The following is a 17,228-nucleotide window of genomic DNA, read 5'->3' on the forward strand; positions in this document are numbered from 1 at the left end:
GAGCCAGAGTAAAGAGACAGTTAAGGCTGGAGAAAAACAAGAGGAGGTAAAGATGCATATAGGCCCATCTGTAGGAACTTCGCCTTCAGGTGTAGAGGACCTTTCCTGTCAACCAAATGCAGTCCCCAACTGTGCCCAGGAACAGCCTGACAAGGTTGGTGCAAAGAAAGGCGCAGGTGATGGAACCAGGAAAATGGCTGCAAATCTGGGCCAAAATAAAGTTGTTCCAGAATTCAAACAGACGCCTGCGGTGAGCCCTGAGGCCTCAAAGCTATTAGACAGCACTCCGGGCATTGATCGTGACAAAAAACACATATCGTCCTCCCCCGATCCCAGCAGCAAACGTAAAATGGCTGCAACACTTCATGCACCTTCACACACAGCATCCGCTGCAGCATCAGCCTCACCGCTGAAGAGACCAGTCACACAAAGCGAGCAAAAGGATGAGACTGACGGAAGTTGGTGTCAGACACAAGTACCTGAAGCGGTGGCAGAGAAGTCTGTGGTGGCGCCAGTTACTCCAGCAGTGGGGCCAGGTACAGGGGTGGATGGAGGACTAGAAGTTAGGCTCAGGGGCGATGAGAGTCCAGTAGATAGGCAGGACAGGAATGCCAGAAGAACAGATAGATACAGCGCTGAGTTTAGTTTACCAAGAGCAGCAGGTGCTACACCGGGACAGGCTTGCTATGCAGTTGGAAGCTCTGCTAGTTTGGGCCGTCATGCCACACCATACAATCCAGAGGTTGGGGCTATGGGGATGGGGATGGCTGGGAGCTATGGGAGCCCATACAGTTCCCTGTATACGAGTGGAGGAGGTGTAGGGAGGTATGGGACTGGGCTACAGCACAGTGGGGGGAGCAGCACTTCAAGCGATTGGCAAATGGACAGTGTGATCGAGCAGATAGAAAAGCAAATGGCTGCAGTGCTGGAGAAGATCGAGGGAGACATGCCATCGCTCCTAGAGCAAATCAGTGACTGTCCTGCTGAGCAACCTCGAGCTCGGAGCACACACGCCTCTCCCGCCACCTCTCGTGCACGCCCCTCACAGCGGTCCACATCTGCAACCACCGGCACCCCACCACCGCTTCCTACCTCTCCCAGACCTGTGCTGCCATCTCTTCCTCACATTAGCATTCCTCCTCCTGCCTATCCCCCACCATCTCCACCCACAGAAGCCTCGCCCCAGGCGCTGGGAGAGCAGGAAGACAGAGACGGACAGGCGGCTCCTGCTCATTCCAGCCAGTCACCAAGACCTGGGATAGGCAGGGGACTATGAGGCAGGTGTGCATGATGCAATACACAAAGGCAAAAATACCTGGAACACTGTATTCATAGTTAAACTTAAGGATTTATTGACTGTCTCACCCAGAAGGACTGCCTAATTGTGCGCAAAAAGAGAAGTTATTACACTGTTGTTTGGTTTGGCTGCATATACCAGATGACCCTACCCCCCTCTGACATTCAACACTTTCGTCACTGGAGTCTAGAGGGATTAGAGTACAATATATCTCTGTATGACAGCTTCACAGATCACAGATCTTAAAGGTTTGTTATGCTAAATCCAGATTGTGTGCCTAAATGTTTACCACACAACCACCTCATATGGAAATCCAAGCACTCAACAAATTTGCAAATTATGAAGCTGCACAAATACGAATGGCAAAATCCTCAACTAACAGTGAAAGAAAAGCTCTAAATAAAGTATTATCCCCTAAAAACTGTAAATAAACAGAATCAAACTAGGTTCCTAAGTCATATTTTTCTTCCATGGTGTGAACTTCCTCATATCCAAAGTGACATTTACTTTTTTTTTCTTTTTGTTCAAAGCAGATTGTCCCATGATTTTTTTTCAGTTACTATGTATTTATGTGGCTAGTTATTCTGTTGTGATGGTTGGTGTCACAAAGTTGTACAGAAATATGTGAAACTGATCTGATAAAGCCATTCCCCTGGTTGCAGGAAATTATAATTTGTTTTATTAAACGGTATATTTAAACTTAAACTGTCACTTAGACTTATGAGTTGTTCCACATCTGTCAGAGAGCTGGAATATACTGTATAAAGGCTTTGCAAAAACACAGTAACACTTACATTTTCTCTCCTTTTTCCCCAAACATTTCCAGATAGTTTGTTTTCATTTGCTACAGTTTTGTCAGCACATTCATTTGGTACCTTTAACTGGACAGTCCTGCCTATTTTATCCTTTTCATCATAAAACTGTTCTGACTTTTGTTCTGCTATTGGGTGTATGTAATACCAGATTCTGTGCTTTTCTCCTGAACAAGTCTAGATCTCCACTATTCTGTCCCTATGTAAAATGTGCACTGTTTGCAAGTCTTTCAATAAAAGTAAGTCAGTAAATACATGCATATATATTGAGTTGTTTAAAATCATTTGATCACTCTTCAAAAAAAAAAAAACATTTTAGAATTACAGTCGAGTTTTGTTTTGTTTACGTGCTTAATCAACATTTATCCAAAAGGCAGATTTCTGACAGGCGTTATCCTATATGCCTACAAGTCCCATAAGGGACTGCGTGAACTTCGGTTTAGTCCATGCTTGTAAGAGTACGGGGATGACAAAAGTATTCTTGTTTCTAAATATACAACTAAACCACAAAGCAGTGTAATATTCAGTACGCTTTATCTTCTAGATGGGATATGTGAGCGTTAACGATTAATTAAAAGACAGAGCAGACACAAACCAATCATATTCATTTTCAATTAACCCCAAGACCCAGAATGATGGTTGTGCCTGTAACGTGCACATGTTGCTGCTTTGCTTTGCTTTCAACTGAAATAGAGTGAGGGGAAACGGTTTGGGAACAGCCGGACAGGCAGCCGTCCAGCGGAAAAAACTCACACAGAGCCCGCCACCGTGACACACTTTTCACTTTGCAGTCAGTGGCGGTGTTGAATTGTCACCTTGGTTGTTGTTTTTCTTTGCTTAAGCAGAAGCCGATTTTTAATACTCCAGATCAGGCCGAGTAAATATCGGATGTGGTAAGTTCTGCACACTTGTGTAAGCTCTCGTCCTGGTTATGTTAGCCTCAGCTAGTTTGCTAATGTTAGCTAGTTAGCTAACATAGCGGCACAAGAAGGGGAAAAAGTCGCTGGGTGGCTAGATAGCTCGAAAGCTAGCCGCACACAAGCTAACAACTACGCAGTCTTTTGATGTGCGTTATCGGTAGTCGTTAATGTTAGTTGCAGACGGCTGAGCGAACCATTTAAGCTCCTTGCTCCGCTAACGGTAGCTAACAAGGCACTGACACGTAACTGTTAACGGCAAATTAGCATTTGCACGTTTTTATGTGCACGGGGTTGCTGTTTTAATTAATGTTAGGCGATAAATAACGTTAATGGTAGCTAGAAGGCTAGTTGCTTCAAACATTTGATGGATACTACGTTGAAAGACAGACACGAGCTAACTGGCATCACGAGCGTACATGCTGGCACTGTTTTTTTCCTCGTATATCCGTTTGTATATGTAGGGTTCCCGTTTCGATAGCACGTTTATCGGCGTTATCACAGTAACCCAACACTGGCTAGTCTCTCTGTTTAGCTTGTCAAGTTAAGCAGCCTATTATTCGGGCACCATTGATATTCGTATGCTTCAGTTCAAAGCATTTTCTAGTTGAAAGATGAAAATGGGGGATCACCTCGACATGTGTACCCGACTATATGCGGCCCACTCTTTTTTTTTTTTTCCTGGGCCTTTGTCATTTACTAGGCACCCCCTCCCCCAATACTCTTCTGCAAGGAATGCTCACCCCTAACCTCAGTGTGACTAAAAGGCCCAGACGCTCAGCATCACTAGCTAATACATACATACACTATCCGACTTGAGTAGTGATGATAATTGCTGAATTCATAAAATAGTCAAAACAATCGGTGTGTTAAGTGGAATGTAGCAAATTGTGCTCCAGTGAGAGTATATCTAATAGGCTTTAACTGTGAAATGTGTTCTTTCTGATGGTGCATTGTTGCAAGTTTGGTGTTCAGCTTTGTTTATGGAGTTCACATGAAGATGACTGGTCCTTGCTAATCTGCCTGTGAAACAAAGGTGTTGTTACTGATGAGTTACATTCAGCTCCGTTAAGGGGGAATCCTTTCATGCAATGGTCTCAGACATACCCGCAATTATTTTTCTCATTAAGTGATGTTTTTTTCGCTAGATTATTGTAGATCCTACTGTTCATTGTACAGTAAGATACTTGGCATGCATCCTCTCGTAGCGAGGGCGGGATCAACGCGCTTTAGCTTCTGCTTGAAGAGCCAATGAGCCGAGGACCTGGATGAGCAGCGTGCTTGCAGCCACCCTTTCCTGTTGAATATTTCAGCCCCTGCGTCACAGCTCCTCCGCCCCTTTCTCCCCATCTGCCATTTTGGTTTTGTTCCTGTCTGCAGTCGCAAAGCCAGCAGCGCAATTACATAGGAGAGACTATCGGCACAACGACATAGTGACTCGACAATATAGTGCAGACCACCCCAATCCCGCATCGCGTTTCTTTTCTCTGTACAAATCGTCGAATATACAATCAGCGTTTTTACTGACAGCTACACACAGCAGGAGAGGAGCGGGTTCGCATTGGGAAGGGACCGAGAAGGATTATTGGTAAGGAAAGGGAAATCAATGGAGCACGAGTGTAGTGGCTTGGCTTGAATTCGCGGTGTTTATGTTAAGTGACAAAGTTAAATTGTCTTTTTGTTAGATGCCTAGACATTTACCCATATCCATATAGGAGCTGTGGTAGACTACTGTCAAATCCGTCTCCAGTGCGAGGTCGGTTGGAGTGTAGCCACAGCTGCTAGCTTGTAAAATTGTGTTCCGCACTGAGGGTAACGCAGGCCTAGGCCGAGCTGCTAATGGATAAGCTGACAAGCTGGTGTTTTCTTCCCTCTAAGTTATTAATGTTTAGACTCTGTCCACTTGCCAAATCACTTAACCGATTAGTTGCTCGGAACCTACTTAGTTTTCTATCGGTGCTGTTATCTGACAGTTGATTCATATTTGTCCACACGTTGAGATCTTTAAATCGACTGCTACCCGCTAACGTTTTCTAGTAGGATTGGCAAACTACAGTAACAGCCGGGCGGCTTTGCTGTATCATGCCGGACGCCTTCATTTTCGGTTTTGACAAGCGCGACCGTTCAGCTAACGGTGATATGAAGGCTATTTTAGGCTGGTTGCAGTCGTATGAAAATTTGCCCAGGCCTCGTCATAATTTAAAGTCGTAGAGAGGGTTATAAACTGATACGTGTGCCTTGGGAAACGCACGGAAGTTGGCGCCGCATTGGATGCGGAAATTGTGCCCGACCTTTTTTTTTTTTTTTTTTTTTGTGCACCTAGAATGTATTTGAAAACCACTGCGGCCCTCCGAGTGCAGAGGTTTACCGCGACTACTGCGTTAATCAGAAATCTAAATACATAAGTAAATACATTGCTATTAAATGTTGCCGTTTAGAGCTTTCTTGTAACGTCGCCATCTACAACTTAGTTGCAGCACAGTATGGTCCTTGTGTCCGCACCTGCCAGCCATTGTGTGGTGTTGCTCAGTTTACCGCAGTGAACTTTTAATGATTCAGCTCTTTTCCGTGAAACATGTTGGGTGTGATAAATACCAGGAAAAAAACAATAGAAGTATCTAAACAAACCTGTGCTTTCTGTGTGTATGAAAGAACCGTAATGCTATTCATGTCTCTTCCCAGCCTCAGTTCGTTTTCTAGCAGATTTGTGTTTGGCCTGAAGCCAGCCCAGCTGCTCTCTAGGCTAAAAATCCTCTCTTCAAATGAGGGGGACTGGTTAGCCTTTGGTTTAGCTACTTTATTATAATGGAACCATAGCAATGAATTATAAAATTACTGAAGTTTATATGAATTGGAATCAGTTGGCTTCTGAGAACATTCAGGAAACCCAAGCTTGTTGATAGTGTGCTGTCTTTCTCTTTTTTCTTAATGATGTAAAATTGTCTTTCTTTTATTCTGGATTTATTACAAACTACCAAAAGTGTTATAGGGCAGTTGTTAACTGGTAACATTCGTGTGCTTGAATGACAACTTAATTTATGATGGTGGTTAATGCACAGATGTCCAGCTCGCCGCTGTCCAAGAAGCGTCGCTTGTCAGGAACAGAGACGAAGACGGGATCCCACTGCTCCTCCTCTAACTCTGTCAGAACTGATCTGTCCCACACACCTGCCAACGTGAGTGCAAACACCTTTACTCTATAGAGTGAGTAGAACTTGTAACGTAAACTGATTGCGCTTCCTGTTGTTTTCCCAGGGTATGGCTAAGAATGGCAATGATGCTGAGATCGATGAAGGCCTGTACTCAAGACAGCTGTAAGCTTCTTCTTTTTCCTTTTTGTGATGTTGGACTTTATCGTTATTGGGCTTGACATCTACCAATACATAATGTTGCCAATGGTTCTTTGTCATTATTTAGTTACGTGCTGGGCCATGAAGCTATGAAGCGCATGCAGAACTCCAATGTCCTCGTCTCTGGTATGAGAGGCCTTGGAGTTGAGATTGCCAAGAACGTGATCCTGGGAGGAGTTAGAAGTGTCACTATACATGACGAAGGAGTTGCAGAATGGAGAGACCTCTCTTCCCAGGTGTGTGAAAGCACAGATGTTTTAATTTAAAATTTTTGCAGTAGTTTATTTTTCCCGATTAAGTTACACAAGGGAATTGCAGCTTGTGGACTCACCTGTTGTCTGAGCACGATTCCAAAGTGCACTGTGGATTTATCTATTGAGTTATGTGTTGTTGTGTATTGCTAACATCCAGAAAGGGTACTAAAGCCACTCCCACCCTTGCTAACCATGAGCTGACCCAGATTTACCAGTGGGTGGCCTCTTCCCAGGTTCATGATCGTAGTACAGCCAGTCTATTAAAGGACATAATTTCAGCAGAGTAGATTGATTTTATTTGTCTGTTAAATCCTGTTATATCTCATCAAACTGCAAACATGTATGAACAGATTCCTTGGGTGGTAACTTGAGGCATTTTTCTGGTGTTGTTGCTACAGAAGTGTCATCGTGGTTAGACACAGATTTTAAGACTCTCTTGGGAACGTGGTCATTTTATACGAATGATGTTGCAATGTGACATTTTTTTCATTTAAAAAGATATACTGGTGTTGTGGCTTATATTATAAGACACAGACCTAATTTATTTACAGGGCAGCTTAAGTGTATTGCATTTGCATTGTACATTTGTGTTCAATTATGTGATTCGGTCCTAATAACAGAAATATGGAAAAAGAAATGGTTAACCTGTAGTTTAAGAAAGCTCTTATTGTTGATGTACTTTAGGAGCTCAAATAATGGTTTGAAGTTTTGAGACCAAATTTTACATTTAGTCTATATTTCATTTTACCTTAAATAAACTTGGTTTTCTCTGGGCTGACAGTCCAAACTGGTTTAGGGCAAATGAACCAGCCAAGACCACTTAACAATATGTTAGTCCACTTCCAAATGGAGTTGGGTGGGATTTCTTCTCTTTTCAGCAAATCGCTGCTTAGCTTTCATAAATATAACAGCATAACTACGAATAAAACTCATCTGCTCTTGATAACCATTTTAATGTTATGGACTTAAGCATGAGAATGCAGGGAGAGTATACTGTGATCAGTCAAGCTGTTTAAGTGGTAGTCTGTCATTTTTATCCTCTTTGACACATTCTGAAGTCCTTTCAAAAGAAAAGGCGGACCCACAGAAGAATGTGGCTAAACACACTGAGTCAATGTTATTCACTAGAATATTCCTTAATGTCATGTTTGGCTGTAGTATTGGCAGTTATTGTTTAATGACAGCATCAGTATTTCTGTATGGCTAGTTTTACCTTCGGGAGGAGGACCTGGGCAAGAACAGGGCAGAAGTGAGTCAGGCCCGCCTGGCTGAACTGAACAGCTATGTTCCTGTGACTGGTTACACTGGACCACTGACTGAAGACTACTTGACCAAGTTCCAGGTATAAATTTAGCATAAGAAAACTCCCCAGTCGTTTTACCATTTTGGAAAGAGTTTTTAATTTTGTCTTATTTTGAAATCTAGGCGGTAGTGCTGACTAACTCAACTCTGGATGAGCAGCAGAATCTAGGAGAGTTCTGCCACAGCAAGGGGATCAAGCTGATTGTTGCAGACACTCGTGGTCTGTTTGGGTAAGATTAAGACTGTTTAGTGTTCACATGTGTTCACCATCAGCGTCTAATGTTTTTGTGCTCTAATTTCTCTTTTGTAGTCAACTTTTCTGTGACTTTGGAGAAGAGATGATTGTGTATGACACCAATGGAGAGCAGCCATTAAGTGCTATGATTTCCATGATCACAAAGGTTAGTCTTGGTCCTTTTATCCCCCCTGACGATGCTGATTTTTCTTTTTTTAACTACTACCTGCTTTTTAGGAGTAAATTAAAGCTTCATGGCAGCTGTGCCTGAAAAGTTGCACATTTTGGTTTCCCCAGGACAATGCAGGGGTCGTGACATGTCTGGATGAAGCTCGTCATGGCTTCGAGAGTGGAGATTATGTTACGTTTACTGAGATTCAGGGTATGACTGAGCTCAATGGTTGCAAGCCGGTCGAAATTAAAGTTCTTGGTAAGAACACACTTTTTCTTTTTCTTGAATTGAATACATTTGGTCACTCTGTTATGAGTTTACAAGTTCATGCAATGTCCTGTATTTTACTAGGTCCATACACCTTCAGCATCTGTGACACAAGTGGCTTCACAGATTACATAAGAGGAGGAATAGTTTCCCAGGTTAAAATGCCCAAGAAGATCAGTTTTGTAAGTAGCTGCCACTTTGCACATGAAACTAGCATTATCTCATTTCCACAGATGGTGTCGTGTGAATTCTCATGATAATACCAATATGACCTTACCGTCTGGCATTGCTGTCACCAGTGGAAAAGCCCAGCTTCACTACCTTGCGTTTCTTTCCCTGTTCAGAAATCTGTCTCCTCATCGCTGGCCGAGCCCGAGTTCCTGATGACAGACTTTGCCAAGATGGAGTTTCCAGGACAGATGCACCTAGGCTTCCAGGCTATCCATGCCTTCCAGAAAAAACACGGCCATCTTCCAGCACCTTGGAGCCAGGTACATATCACTCGTGATGGTGGGAATATTCTGTTATTTGAGAAATCGGTTGCTTCAATTTACCTTTCCCTTTTTTTTTTTTTTTTTTCTTTTTTTTTTTAAAGTGGGATCTTCTTGGAAAGGGAACCACTTTGATTAAATGCTTGTGCTAAAAGCACAAGCATTTTAGCACAAAACTTACGCCGTGTCGCAAGTTTTGTGAGGTGCTTTTTTTGATATTTAATGGATCGGATTACATTTTTTATTTCTCTCTGATATCCGATCCAGTAATTTACATCAGTATCGGACCAATGCGTAATATCGGATCGGTCCATCTCTAATTTTTACATGCCCTTAATGCGATTTTTGGGAGCATTTCAAGTTGCTATACATCAATATGACCATTATATCCCAAATGTTAATAATATCTATGCATTAAGTCCATAGTAACTACATAAAGTGCAAAAAAACTGCAATAAAATACAAAAAAATTTAAATCGTTTTTGTTTTGTTTTTTACACATATTTCTAGTTAGAGAAATTTTCTGCATAAAAAGTGCAGAACAACAGCAAAAATAAAGTCTGTTTATAGTTAATATTTTGTAATTTACCGTGAACTGTGTGCACTCCAGGCGGATGGTGAAGAGCTCTTGGCATTGGCCAAAGACGTGAACTCTGCTCAGACTGGCTCGGCCAAAGTGGAACAGCTGAACGAATCTCTTATCAAAAAGATGTCGTATGTTGCTGCTGGTGACCTGGCCCCTGTCAATGCCTTCATTGGAGGGCTGGCTGCACAGGAAGTGATGAAGGTCAGTGGAAAGCTGTATGCAAATTGAAGATGAAAGCTTTACAGTATTAACTGTAGTTGTTCTTTATATTAAAGACAAATCTATTTTAATCAACAGGCACTGATAAGCCCGTTCTTATCAATGCTTGTGAAGAGTCATTTTACGTTGGGTATGATTAGACGTGTTTTCCTGTATTTCATGTGCTGTTTGATGTTTTAGGCATGCACGGGAAAATTTATGCCGATAATGCAATGGCTGTACTTTGATGCCCTGGAGTGCTTGGCTGAAGAGGAGGGATTCAGTCTCACAGAGGAAGAGTGTGCCCCTGTAGGTGTTCAAAGCATGTTCAAAATGCAAGTACTGAATGTAGTTGCAGTAAATGATGGTGCTAAATTTGTTACGTCTTTTTCTCCAAGAAAAACTGCCGATATGATGGACAGATCGCAGTGTTTGGCACCAAAATGCAGGATTTGCTTGCCAAACAGCGTTACTTCTTGGTGAGTGTCAGTGTAAAAGTTCTGCTACCGTCTTCAATTTCCTGTTACTAGGAAGTTTTTAAAAATACGTTTGCCAGAAAAATGTTGTGCAAAAGACAAAAACTTAAATACCTTTATCCCACTATAAAATACTACGAGCTAAAATCTGATGAAGAATATTTCTTGGTGCTGTTCTCAGGATGCTACGGGAAATAGATCTCATGAGATCTTTAGTGGTAGTGTTTATCTTTTTGCTCTTGTGCCTAAAATTGTCCAACAGAAAGTTCATTCTTGTTTGAATGCTCAGTTGAGTTTTTTGTTTATTTATAATTTGATTTATTTGCACGGTGACAAAGAACACTGTCAGGTCTTCATTCATGGGCAGTTATTTACTATTTGAGTGTGAGTGAGATGGTGGCAGCTGCATCTAAGCCAAAATATATCAGCTGTTAGTTCTTTGTCTCATAATTGGCACAATAGTGTATTGACACTGCCATGTTAATTGAGGGCCACCCTCTTTTCCCACTAACCATAAGCATTCCTCTGACATTGAGTGACACGTGTAAATGGAAGGTTCATGTATGACGAACCGTTATAGCTTTATTCACAAATTTCTAATCCTTCCAGGTTGGGGCTGGTGCCATTGGTTGTGAGCTGCTGAAAAACTTTGCCATGATTGGACTGGCTACTGGGGAGGGAGAGGTCATCGTGACCGACATGGACACCATAGAAAAATCGAACCTCAACAGGCAGTTCCTCTTCAGACCATGGGATGTTACGGTCTGTATCCTCTTAACTCGTTTGATGAACTCTATTGATCGATGTTTCCACACAGCACTCTTTATGGCTTTCCTGTAACACCGAAGTGCACTTATAGATTATGTTTTGTATGTTGATAGAGGCAATTTAAAATTCATTGTGTGTGTGTGTGTGTTCGTTCGTGTTCTTACAGTTTAAAAAGTCAAAGCAAATTTACCAGCTCCTAACAAACTGAGACTTGACAGCAGCTTTGTACCTGTAGTATCACTGGACTACTAAATGCTAGTAAGCACTATCAGTTAATCTGAGGTTATCTGATGCCCAAAAGAAACTGATAGGAGGAACCCTCACCTGACGTAAGCTGTTGGACACCAATATTTTTAAAGGAGTGCACATTTTGTTGTGTCCCTGGAAAAGAAAGCGTTGATGTGGACAGCAGTGACCTCTGTACAGAATGTCTCTGATCTTTGTTCTTGTGGTCACCTATGATAATGTTATTAGTGAGTTGACTGTTTAGTGTGTGTGTTAACAGAAAATGAAGAGTGACACGGCTGCTGCTGCAGTGAAACTGATGAACCCGGCAATCAAGATCACAGGTCACCAGAACAGAGTGGGCCCTGACACAGAAAGGATCTACGATGACGACTTCTTTGAAAGCCTCGATGGAGTTGCCAATGCACTGGACAACGTTGATGCACGTAAGAGATGATGAGACATTAAGAATAACTGCTTAATAACCAGGGGGAAATGGATTCAGTAAAAAATGTGCGTTTTCCTCTAATGTTCAGGGATGTATATGGATCGGAGGTGTGTGTACTATCGTAAACCCTTACTGGAATCAGGCACTCTGGGTACCAAAGGCAATGTCCAGGTTGTGATCCCTTTCCTCACCGAGTCCTACAGCTCCAGTCAAGATCCACCTGAGAAGTCCATCCCCATCTGCACCCTCAAAAACTTCCCAAATGCCATTGAACACACGCTGCAGGTTAGTATACACAGAGAGAGTCTCAGAGTGAGATTTGCCAGGCAGGATCAAATCTGACGCTTGGAGTCAGCGAAGCCCACAAAATAGTATTGAACAGCCGTACAGAAACCTTTGTGTCAATCGTTACTTAAAAGGCTCCACCTGGTGCACCAACTACACAATGCACAAGTGTAATAGATGAGTTAATCACTTCAGCACTAAATGCTTCAGAGAATTTTATTGCATTACCTGTTTCTTCATATACTTTTTATCTTCATATAGGTTTTTGTTTTTTAAATAGCACTGTGTGTGTGGTTAGTGTGTCACAGTGTGGAAATATTGTAGGTTTACCAAATATTTTGTACTTCTGTTATTGAACTGCTGTGGTTCCTTCTGTGCAGTGGGCCCGCGACGAGTTTGAGGGACTATTCAAACAACCCCCAGAAAATGCCATGCAGTACCTCACGTATGTCGCTTTTCCTTGTCATTCTATCACCTGTCAGCATTATACTGATTTATATGCTGGGCTCCTTTCATCATAGAAATTCTTCATTGATAAAATTACCTTTCATTAGTGGACAAATTTCCTTATAATTTAGTCTTTAGTGTTTGTGGATTGTTGGTAATTCAGTATTTATAAACTTGTATAACTTGCCTTTCAACTAAGAATCAATCTTGTAAATGTCACCGCCCCCTCTTGGTTCTCGTGGCGCCGTTGAGCTGTCTTCTTGTAACATCTAACCCAAACCTGATGCTCAAAATAATTTATAAAATCAGCCTGCAGAGTAAATGGTTAAAAAAAAAAAAAAAAAAAAGATGACGGCTCTTCACATCGTGGAAACGAGTCAATGAGGTTTATAATTTCCGTTCCTGCAGAGATCCCAAGTTCATGGAGCGTACTCTGAAGCTTCCAGGAGCTCAGCCTGCGGAGGTGCTGGAGGCTCTTTATAAGAGTATTGTCACAGATTGCCCCCAAAACTGGGCTGACTGCGTAGCTTGGGCTCGCAACCACTGGCAGTGTCAATACAGCAACAACATCCGCCAGCTACTGCACAACTTCCCACCAGATCAGGTACAAAGTGAAGGCGCTACGAGATGAATATCAGTTTGATCTGTTTCACCCGTCTTACCAGCTGTTTGCAGCTATAGTTGCATTGGTGGTATTCATTTCAGCAACAAGACAAGTGTCATTTTTCATACAGTATCAGAATATTTTAACTTATTCAACAGATTACATGAAAATGTAACTTCTGCAGTGGCCACACGTTGTGTCTGCAAACCTTCTGTTTTTGAGCTCGCAGGTCGGCTCAGTGACACCAAATGTAGCGAGAGATGCTGCTGTGTGTTACAGCATGTGTTAGCACAGAGTAGCATAGCAGCTGATAATCTGATTTTAGCTTATAGCATGAAGGTTGTCACAAACATGGTAAACCATACTCGGACCGTGATATTGGTTTTGAACATTTCTAAAATCGTTTGATGGCAGATAAATGATTTTAGTAAGTCACAAAAACATTGTCATGATTAAGAGACTTTTTATATAAAAGTAAACTACTTTACACTCTTGTGTAAAGACAGTTTGGGGCTTCCTGTGTACTTATTCATGCCAGTTTGTACATCTCATTTCCCCTGAAAAGCCATTTATAGATGGTGGGCATACATTAGAAACAGCAGAAATTACAAACGGCAGTTTGAGGTGCTGCGTATCTATTGCACGAAAGGCTGCCTAGTGGCTCCGTCAGCAGCACTGACGCTGAACCACAAAACCCTAGTTTGCATCTGTAGTTTCTCACCCCCTTCCTGTCATTTATCCACGGTTTCCTGTTTAATAAATATGCAATTGACACAAAAATGACAAAATGGACATGAAAAGTTTCCATTATAGCACTAACACATTTATCATCTGTCCTTTAGCTCACTAGTTCCGGTGCTCCCTTCTGGTCTGGTCCAAAGCGATGTCCTCACCCATTAGAATTCAGCACTAGCAATGTAAGTATGCCGCTGTCATTTAAAGGTTAATATTACCTGAGTCTAGTCCAGCCAGGCTCAAACTAGTGAATGTTCTTGTTTTCAGGAGCTGCATATGGACTATGTTGTGGCAGCAGCCAACCTGTTTGCTCAAACGTACGGCCTGCAGGGCAGCACCGATCGTGCAGGTGTGATCAAGATCTTGCAGGATGTCAAGGTGCCCCCTTTCACCCCACGTTCAGGAGTTAAAATCCACGTCTCTGATCAGGAACTGCAGAATAACAATTCCTCTATTGGTATGTTCACATGTGGTTGTGCAATAAAGCATATTTTGGGGGGGAAGTTACATCAGCTAAGAGTTGTTTGTGAATCATGACTGAGTCATGTGTCATTGTGGATGCTTTGACAGTAATGCAACCATTGATCTTGTGATTATGCAGATGATACCAAACTGGAAGAGCTGAAAGCCATGTTGCCTTCACCAGAGTCCTTCCAGTTCAAACTCACCTCCATTGACTTTGAAAAGGTAAGGCGTCTCCTTTTGTCAGCTTTAATGAAGATAAATAACATTTTAAATTTATTACAGTTGCCAGTAGCAAAGCTGGTCAGTGGCATTGAGGACTTTGTTCTTTTTATCTGAAACATTCAATAAAACACAGCATCTGGCTTTGCAGTGAGGCCAAACCTAGTCTGTTAATAATAATGAGAGTAAGAAAGTATTGTTTCCATAGCTTTCAACACTAACTCTGCTTAGATGCCTTTAAGTGGTGCACTGCCAAAACATTGTAACCCTCACGCTAGAATTTCAACCTAACCTTCGGTTGCGCCTATTAATATACTTTATACTGGTACTTTTGGTTTGTAATGGCCGTGGCCTGTATGTTAACAGGATGATGACACCAACTTTCACATGGACTTCATCGTGGCAGCCTCCAACCTGAGAGCAGAGAACTATGACATCCCTCCCACAGACAGGCACAAGGTAAGACAACGGACGTAGCTGCTGTCACACTGGTATTACTGGAAAATGTGCCTGCTAATGGTATTCGTTTTGTAATAGTAATGAAAAACATTTGAGAGTGCGAAAAACAAACAACTTCAACTCAACCTCAGAAATTTACTTTTATTTTTCTCTCTATGTATAAATAAAGTTTGGGATGTTTTTGTTGTTGTTGTTTTTTGTTGTTGTTGTTTTCCTTCATCACTGTCCTTTTAATCACCAAACAGAGCAAACTGATAGCTGGTAAGATCATCCCTGCTATCGCCACTACCACAGCAGCAGTTGTCGGCCTGGTGTGCTTGGAGCTCTTCAAGATTATCAAAGGACACAAGAAGCTGGAGTCCTACAAAAATGGCTTCATGAACTTGGCCCTGCCTTTCTTTGCCTTCTCTGAACCCATTGCTGCTCCGAAACACAAGGTAAGCAAATACGTTATCACTTGCTGAGATTTTAAAAAGATGTGCGCGATGTCTGCGTTGTAGAGAAATGTTTAACTCCAGTATAATAAACTCCTGTGATGATTCAGCCATGCTAATACTGATGCACCAGTCAGATGCTTTCTGCACTGCCTGGGTGTAAGTGAGTTCAGCTCGTCTTCTCACGCTGATGGCATCAGTGTGTGCTGAGGAGAAATTTTAATGTAATAACTGGTTATTTTATTGAGCTTATAATTAATATTTCTTAAATAAATGTGTATATACTTAAAATACATTGTTGCTGTTTTCACAGTACTATGAAATTGACTGGACGCTGTGGGATCGCTTTGAGGTCACAGGACTGCAGCCCAATGGGGAAGAAATGACACTCCGACAGTTTCTGGATTACTTTAAAGTATGTTGAGCTCCTGGTTTGTTTTTGTTTTTCTCCACACTGACATGTTCTTGGCATTCAATGAACCACTATCTGTTTCTGTTCTGTGTTAGAACGAGCATAAGTTGGAGATCACCATGCTTTCTCAGGGAGTGTCCATGTTGTATTCGTTTTTCATGCCTGCTGCCAAACTTAAAGAGAGACTGGACCTACCGTGAGTGCACGTGCAGACACCTGCTTCCTCGTTTGCATGCTGGAGTTTTAAAGTTTGTGTTCACTGGTTTTCTTTGTGTCCTGCAGTATGACGGAGATTGTGACAAAGGTGTCCAAAAAGAAGCTGGGCAAACACGTGAAAGCCCTGGTGTTTGAGCTATGCTGTAACGACCTTTCGGACGAGGACGTGGAAGTGCCCTATGTCAGATACACCATCCGCTGAGCTCCGCACTGAGCCCACCCGCAGGAGGGTGGGAGTTACAGGGGGGAGATGGGGATGGGGGTGTTCTAAGTGAGGAGCTAAAATGGGGATGGGGGTGCGTGGGTTGATCCAGGTCGGCTGTATTGGATCAATCAGTATTTTTTTAGGCCTGTGGTTTGTGTAAACCTGTGCCTGAGTGTACATAGCCCCAGTAAGCTGAATTAAGAATAACTGTATATGTTAAGAATCCAGTTGGTTCTTGGCTGTGGGAACAGGGGTGTCACTGGAGGAAGGGAGCACGTACACTGGACATCCTGATGTTTCTCAAAAGCAAAATTGATAAGCCTTAGTGGTCTCTTGGTACTCCATATCCAACCAGTGTCCCTAAAAACATCTCTTATTGGCCTTCAGCAGTAATGGAGGTTTTTGTTTTTTAATCGAATCTTCCCTCCACTGTACTTGCTCTCTCCCTCTTCCAGCCTCTGTCTCATAGACACAGTCCCACATTAGTTTCTTTTGTTTTGTTTTTTCTTAACATATGCACCTAATTAATATGTAAAAGGTCAGCCCAGGAGACACCAATAAGCCCAAGCCTTTCCTGACTGGATATCTGACCATCTCACACCACCTGAATACCCCTGCCAGTGTGAGGTACCCCTACACCCTCATTAAACCCACTCTGTGGCTTTGGGAGGGGTTCATGCACATGACATTGGTTTTCTCTTTCTCTTTATATTTTATGTGTTTTGTTATTTTCTATTTTATTTTTTGGGGTGGTTGGACAGAGTTTTGGCGCACACACGTGGTAGATCCTAAACTGTCTTTCTACTTTGTTAACTCCAAATGACTTAACTGTAAGAACAGAGCAACGAGATGTATCTTGAAATGGGAGCACTTAGTGTGATAGTGAATAAAGATGTAAAAACATACTGAAGATTGTGTGGTTATTTTTGTGACACACACACACACACAC

At 42.2% G+C, this 17,228-nt stretch overlaps 2 protein-coding genes and 1 non-coding gene across 4 annotated transcripts in view; all 3 read left to right on the forward strand.

The window, feature by feature from the left end:
* Window positions 1-2,369, forward strand: part of camkvl (CaM kinase-like vesicle-associated, like) — a 40,801-nt gene extending 38,432 nt beyond the window's left edge. Inside the window, 1 exon segment of the mRNA XM_085144987.1 lies at window positions 2-2,369. Within this exon segment, the coding sequence (XP_085001113.1) occupies window positions 2-1,276 (1,275 nt within the window). The 3' untranslated portion in view covers window positions 1,277-2,369.
* A 415-nt stretch (window positions 2,370-2,784) lies between these two features.
* On the forward strand, window positions 2,785-17,184 carry uba1 (ubiquitin-like modifier activating enzyme 1). Of its 2 annotated transcripts, none has more exons than XM_085144984.1 (26): window positions 2,785-3,002; window positions 6,086-6,202; window positions 6,282-6,340; window positions 6,444-6,612; window positions 7,838-7,972; window positions 8,056-8,162; window positions 8,243-8,333; window positions 8,465-8,597; window positions 8,691-8,788; window positions 8,951-9,097; window positions 9,708-9,884; window positions 10,083-10,190; window positions 10,280-10,360; window positions 10,967-11,119; window positions 11,631-11,796; window positions 11,887-12,083; window positions 12,464-12,528; window positions 12,939-13,134; window positions 13,977-14,051; window positions 14,137-14,326; window positions 14,471-14,556; window positions 14,920-15,012; window positions 15,258-15,449; window positions 15,760-15,861; window positions 15,954-16,054; window positions 16,141-17,184. In XM_085144984.1, the coding sequence occupies exons 2-26, from the start codon at window positions 6,086-6,088 to the stop codon at window positions 16,274-16,276; spliced, it is 3,174 nt and encodes a 1,057-aa protein (XP_085001110.1). In that variant the 5' UTR covers window positions 2,785-3,002; the 3' UTR covers window positions 16,277-17,184. The 2 variants fall into 2 exon arrangements, with proteins under 2 accessions (XP_085001110.1, XP_085001111.1); XM_085144985.1 differs by lacking the exon at window positions 2,785-3,002 and adding an exon at window positions 3,851-4,614.
* On the forward strand, window positions 15,540-15,661 carry LOC146495489 (small nucleolar RNA U6-53/MBII-28). The gene has a single exon (XR_014871749.1). It is a non-coding gene; the product is annotated as a small nucleolar RNA U6-53/MBII-28 (small nucleolar RNA).
* Window positions 17,185-17,228: the final 44 nt, after the last annotated feature.

Source organism: Neolamprologus multifasciatus, chromosome 20 (genome assembly GCF_963576455.1).
Source record: "Neolamprologus multifasciatus chromosome 20, fNeoMul1.2, whole genome shotgun sequence".
Taxonomy (NCBI): domain Eukaryota; kingdom Metazoa; phylum Chordata; class Actinopteri; order Cichliformes; family Cichlidae; genus Neolamprologus; species Neolamprologus multifasciatus.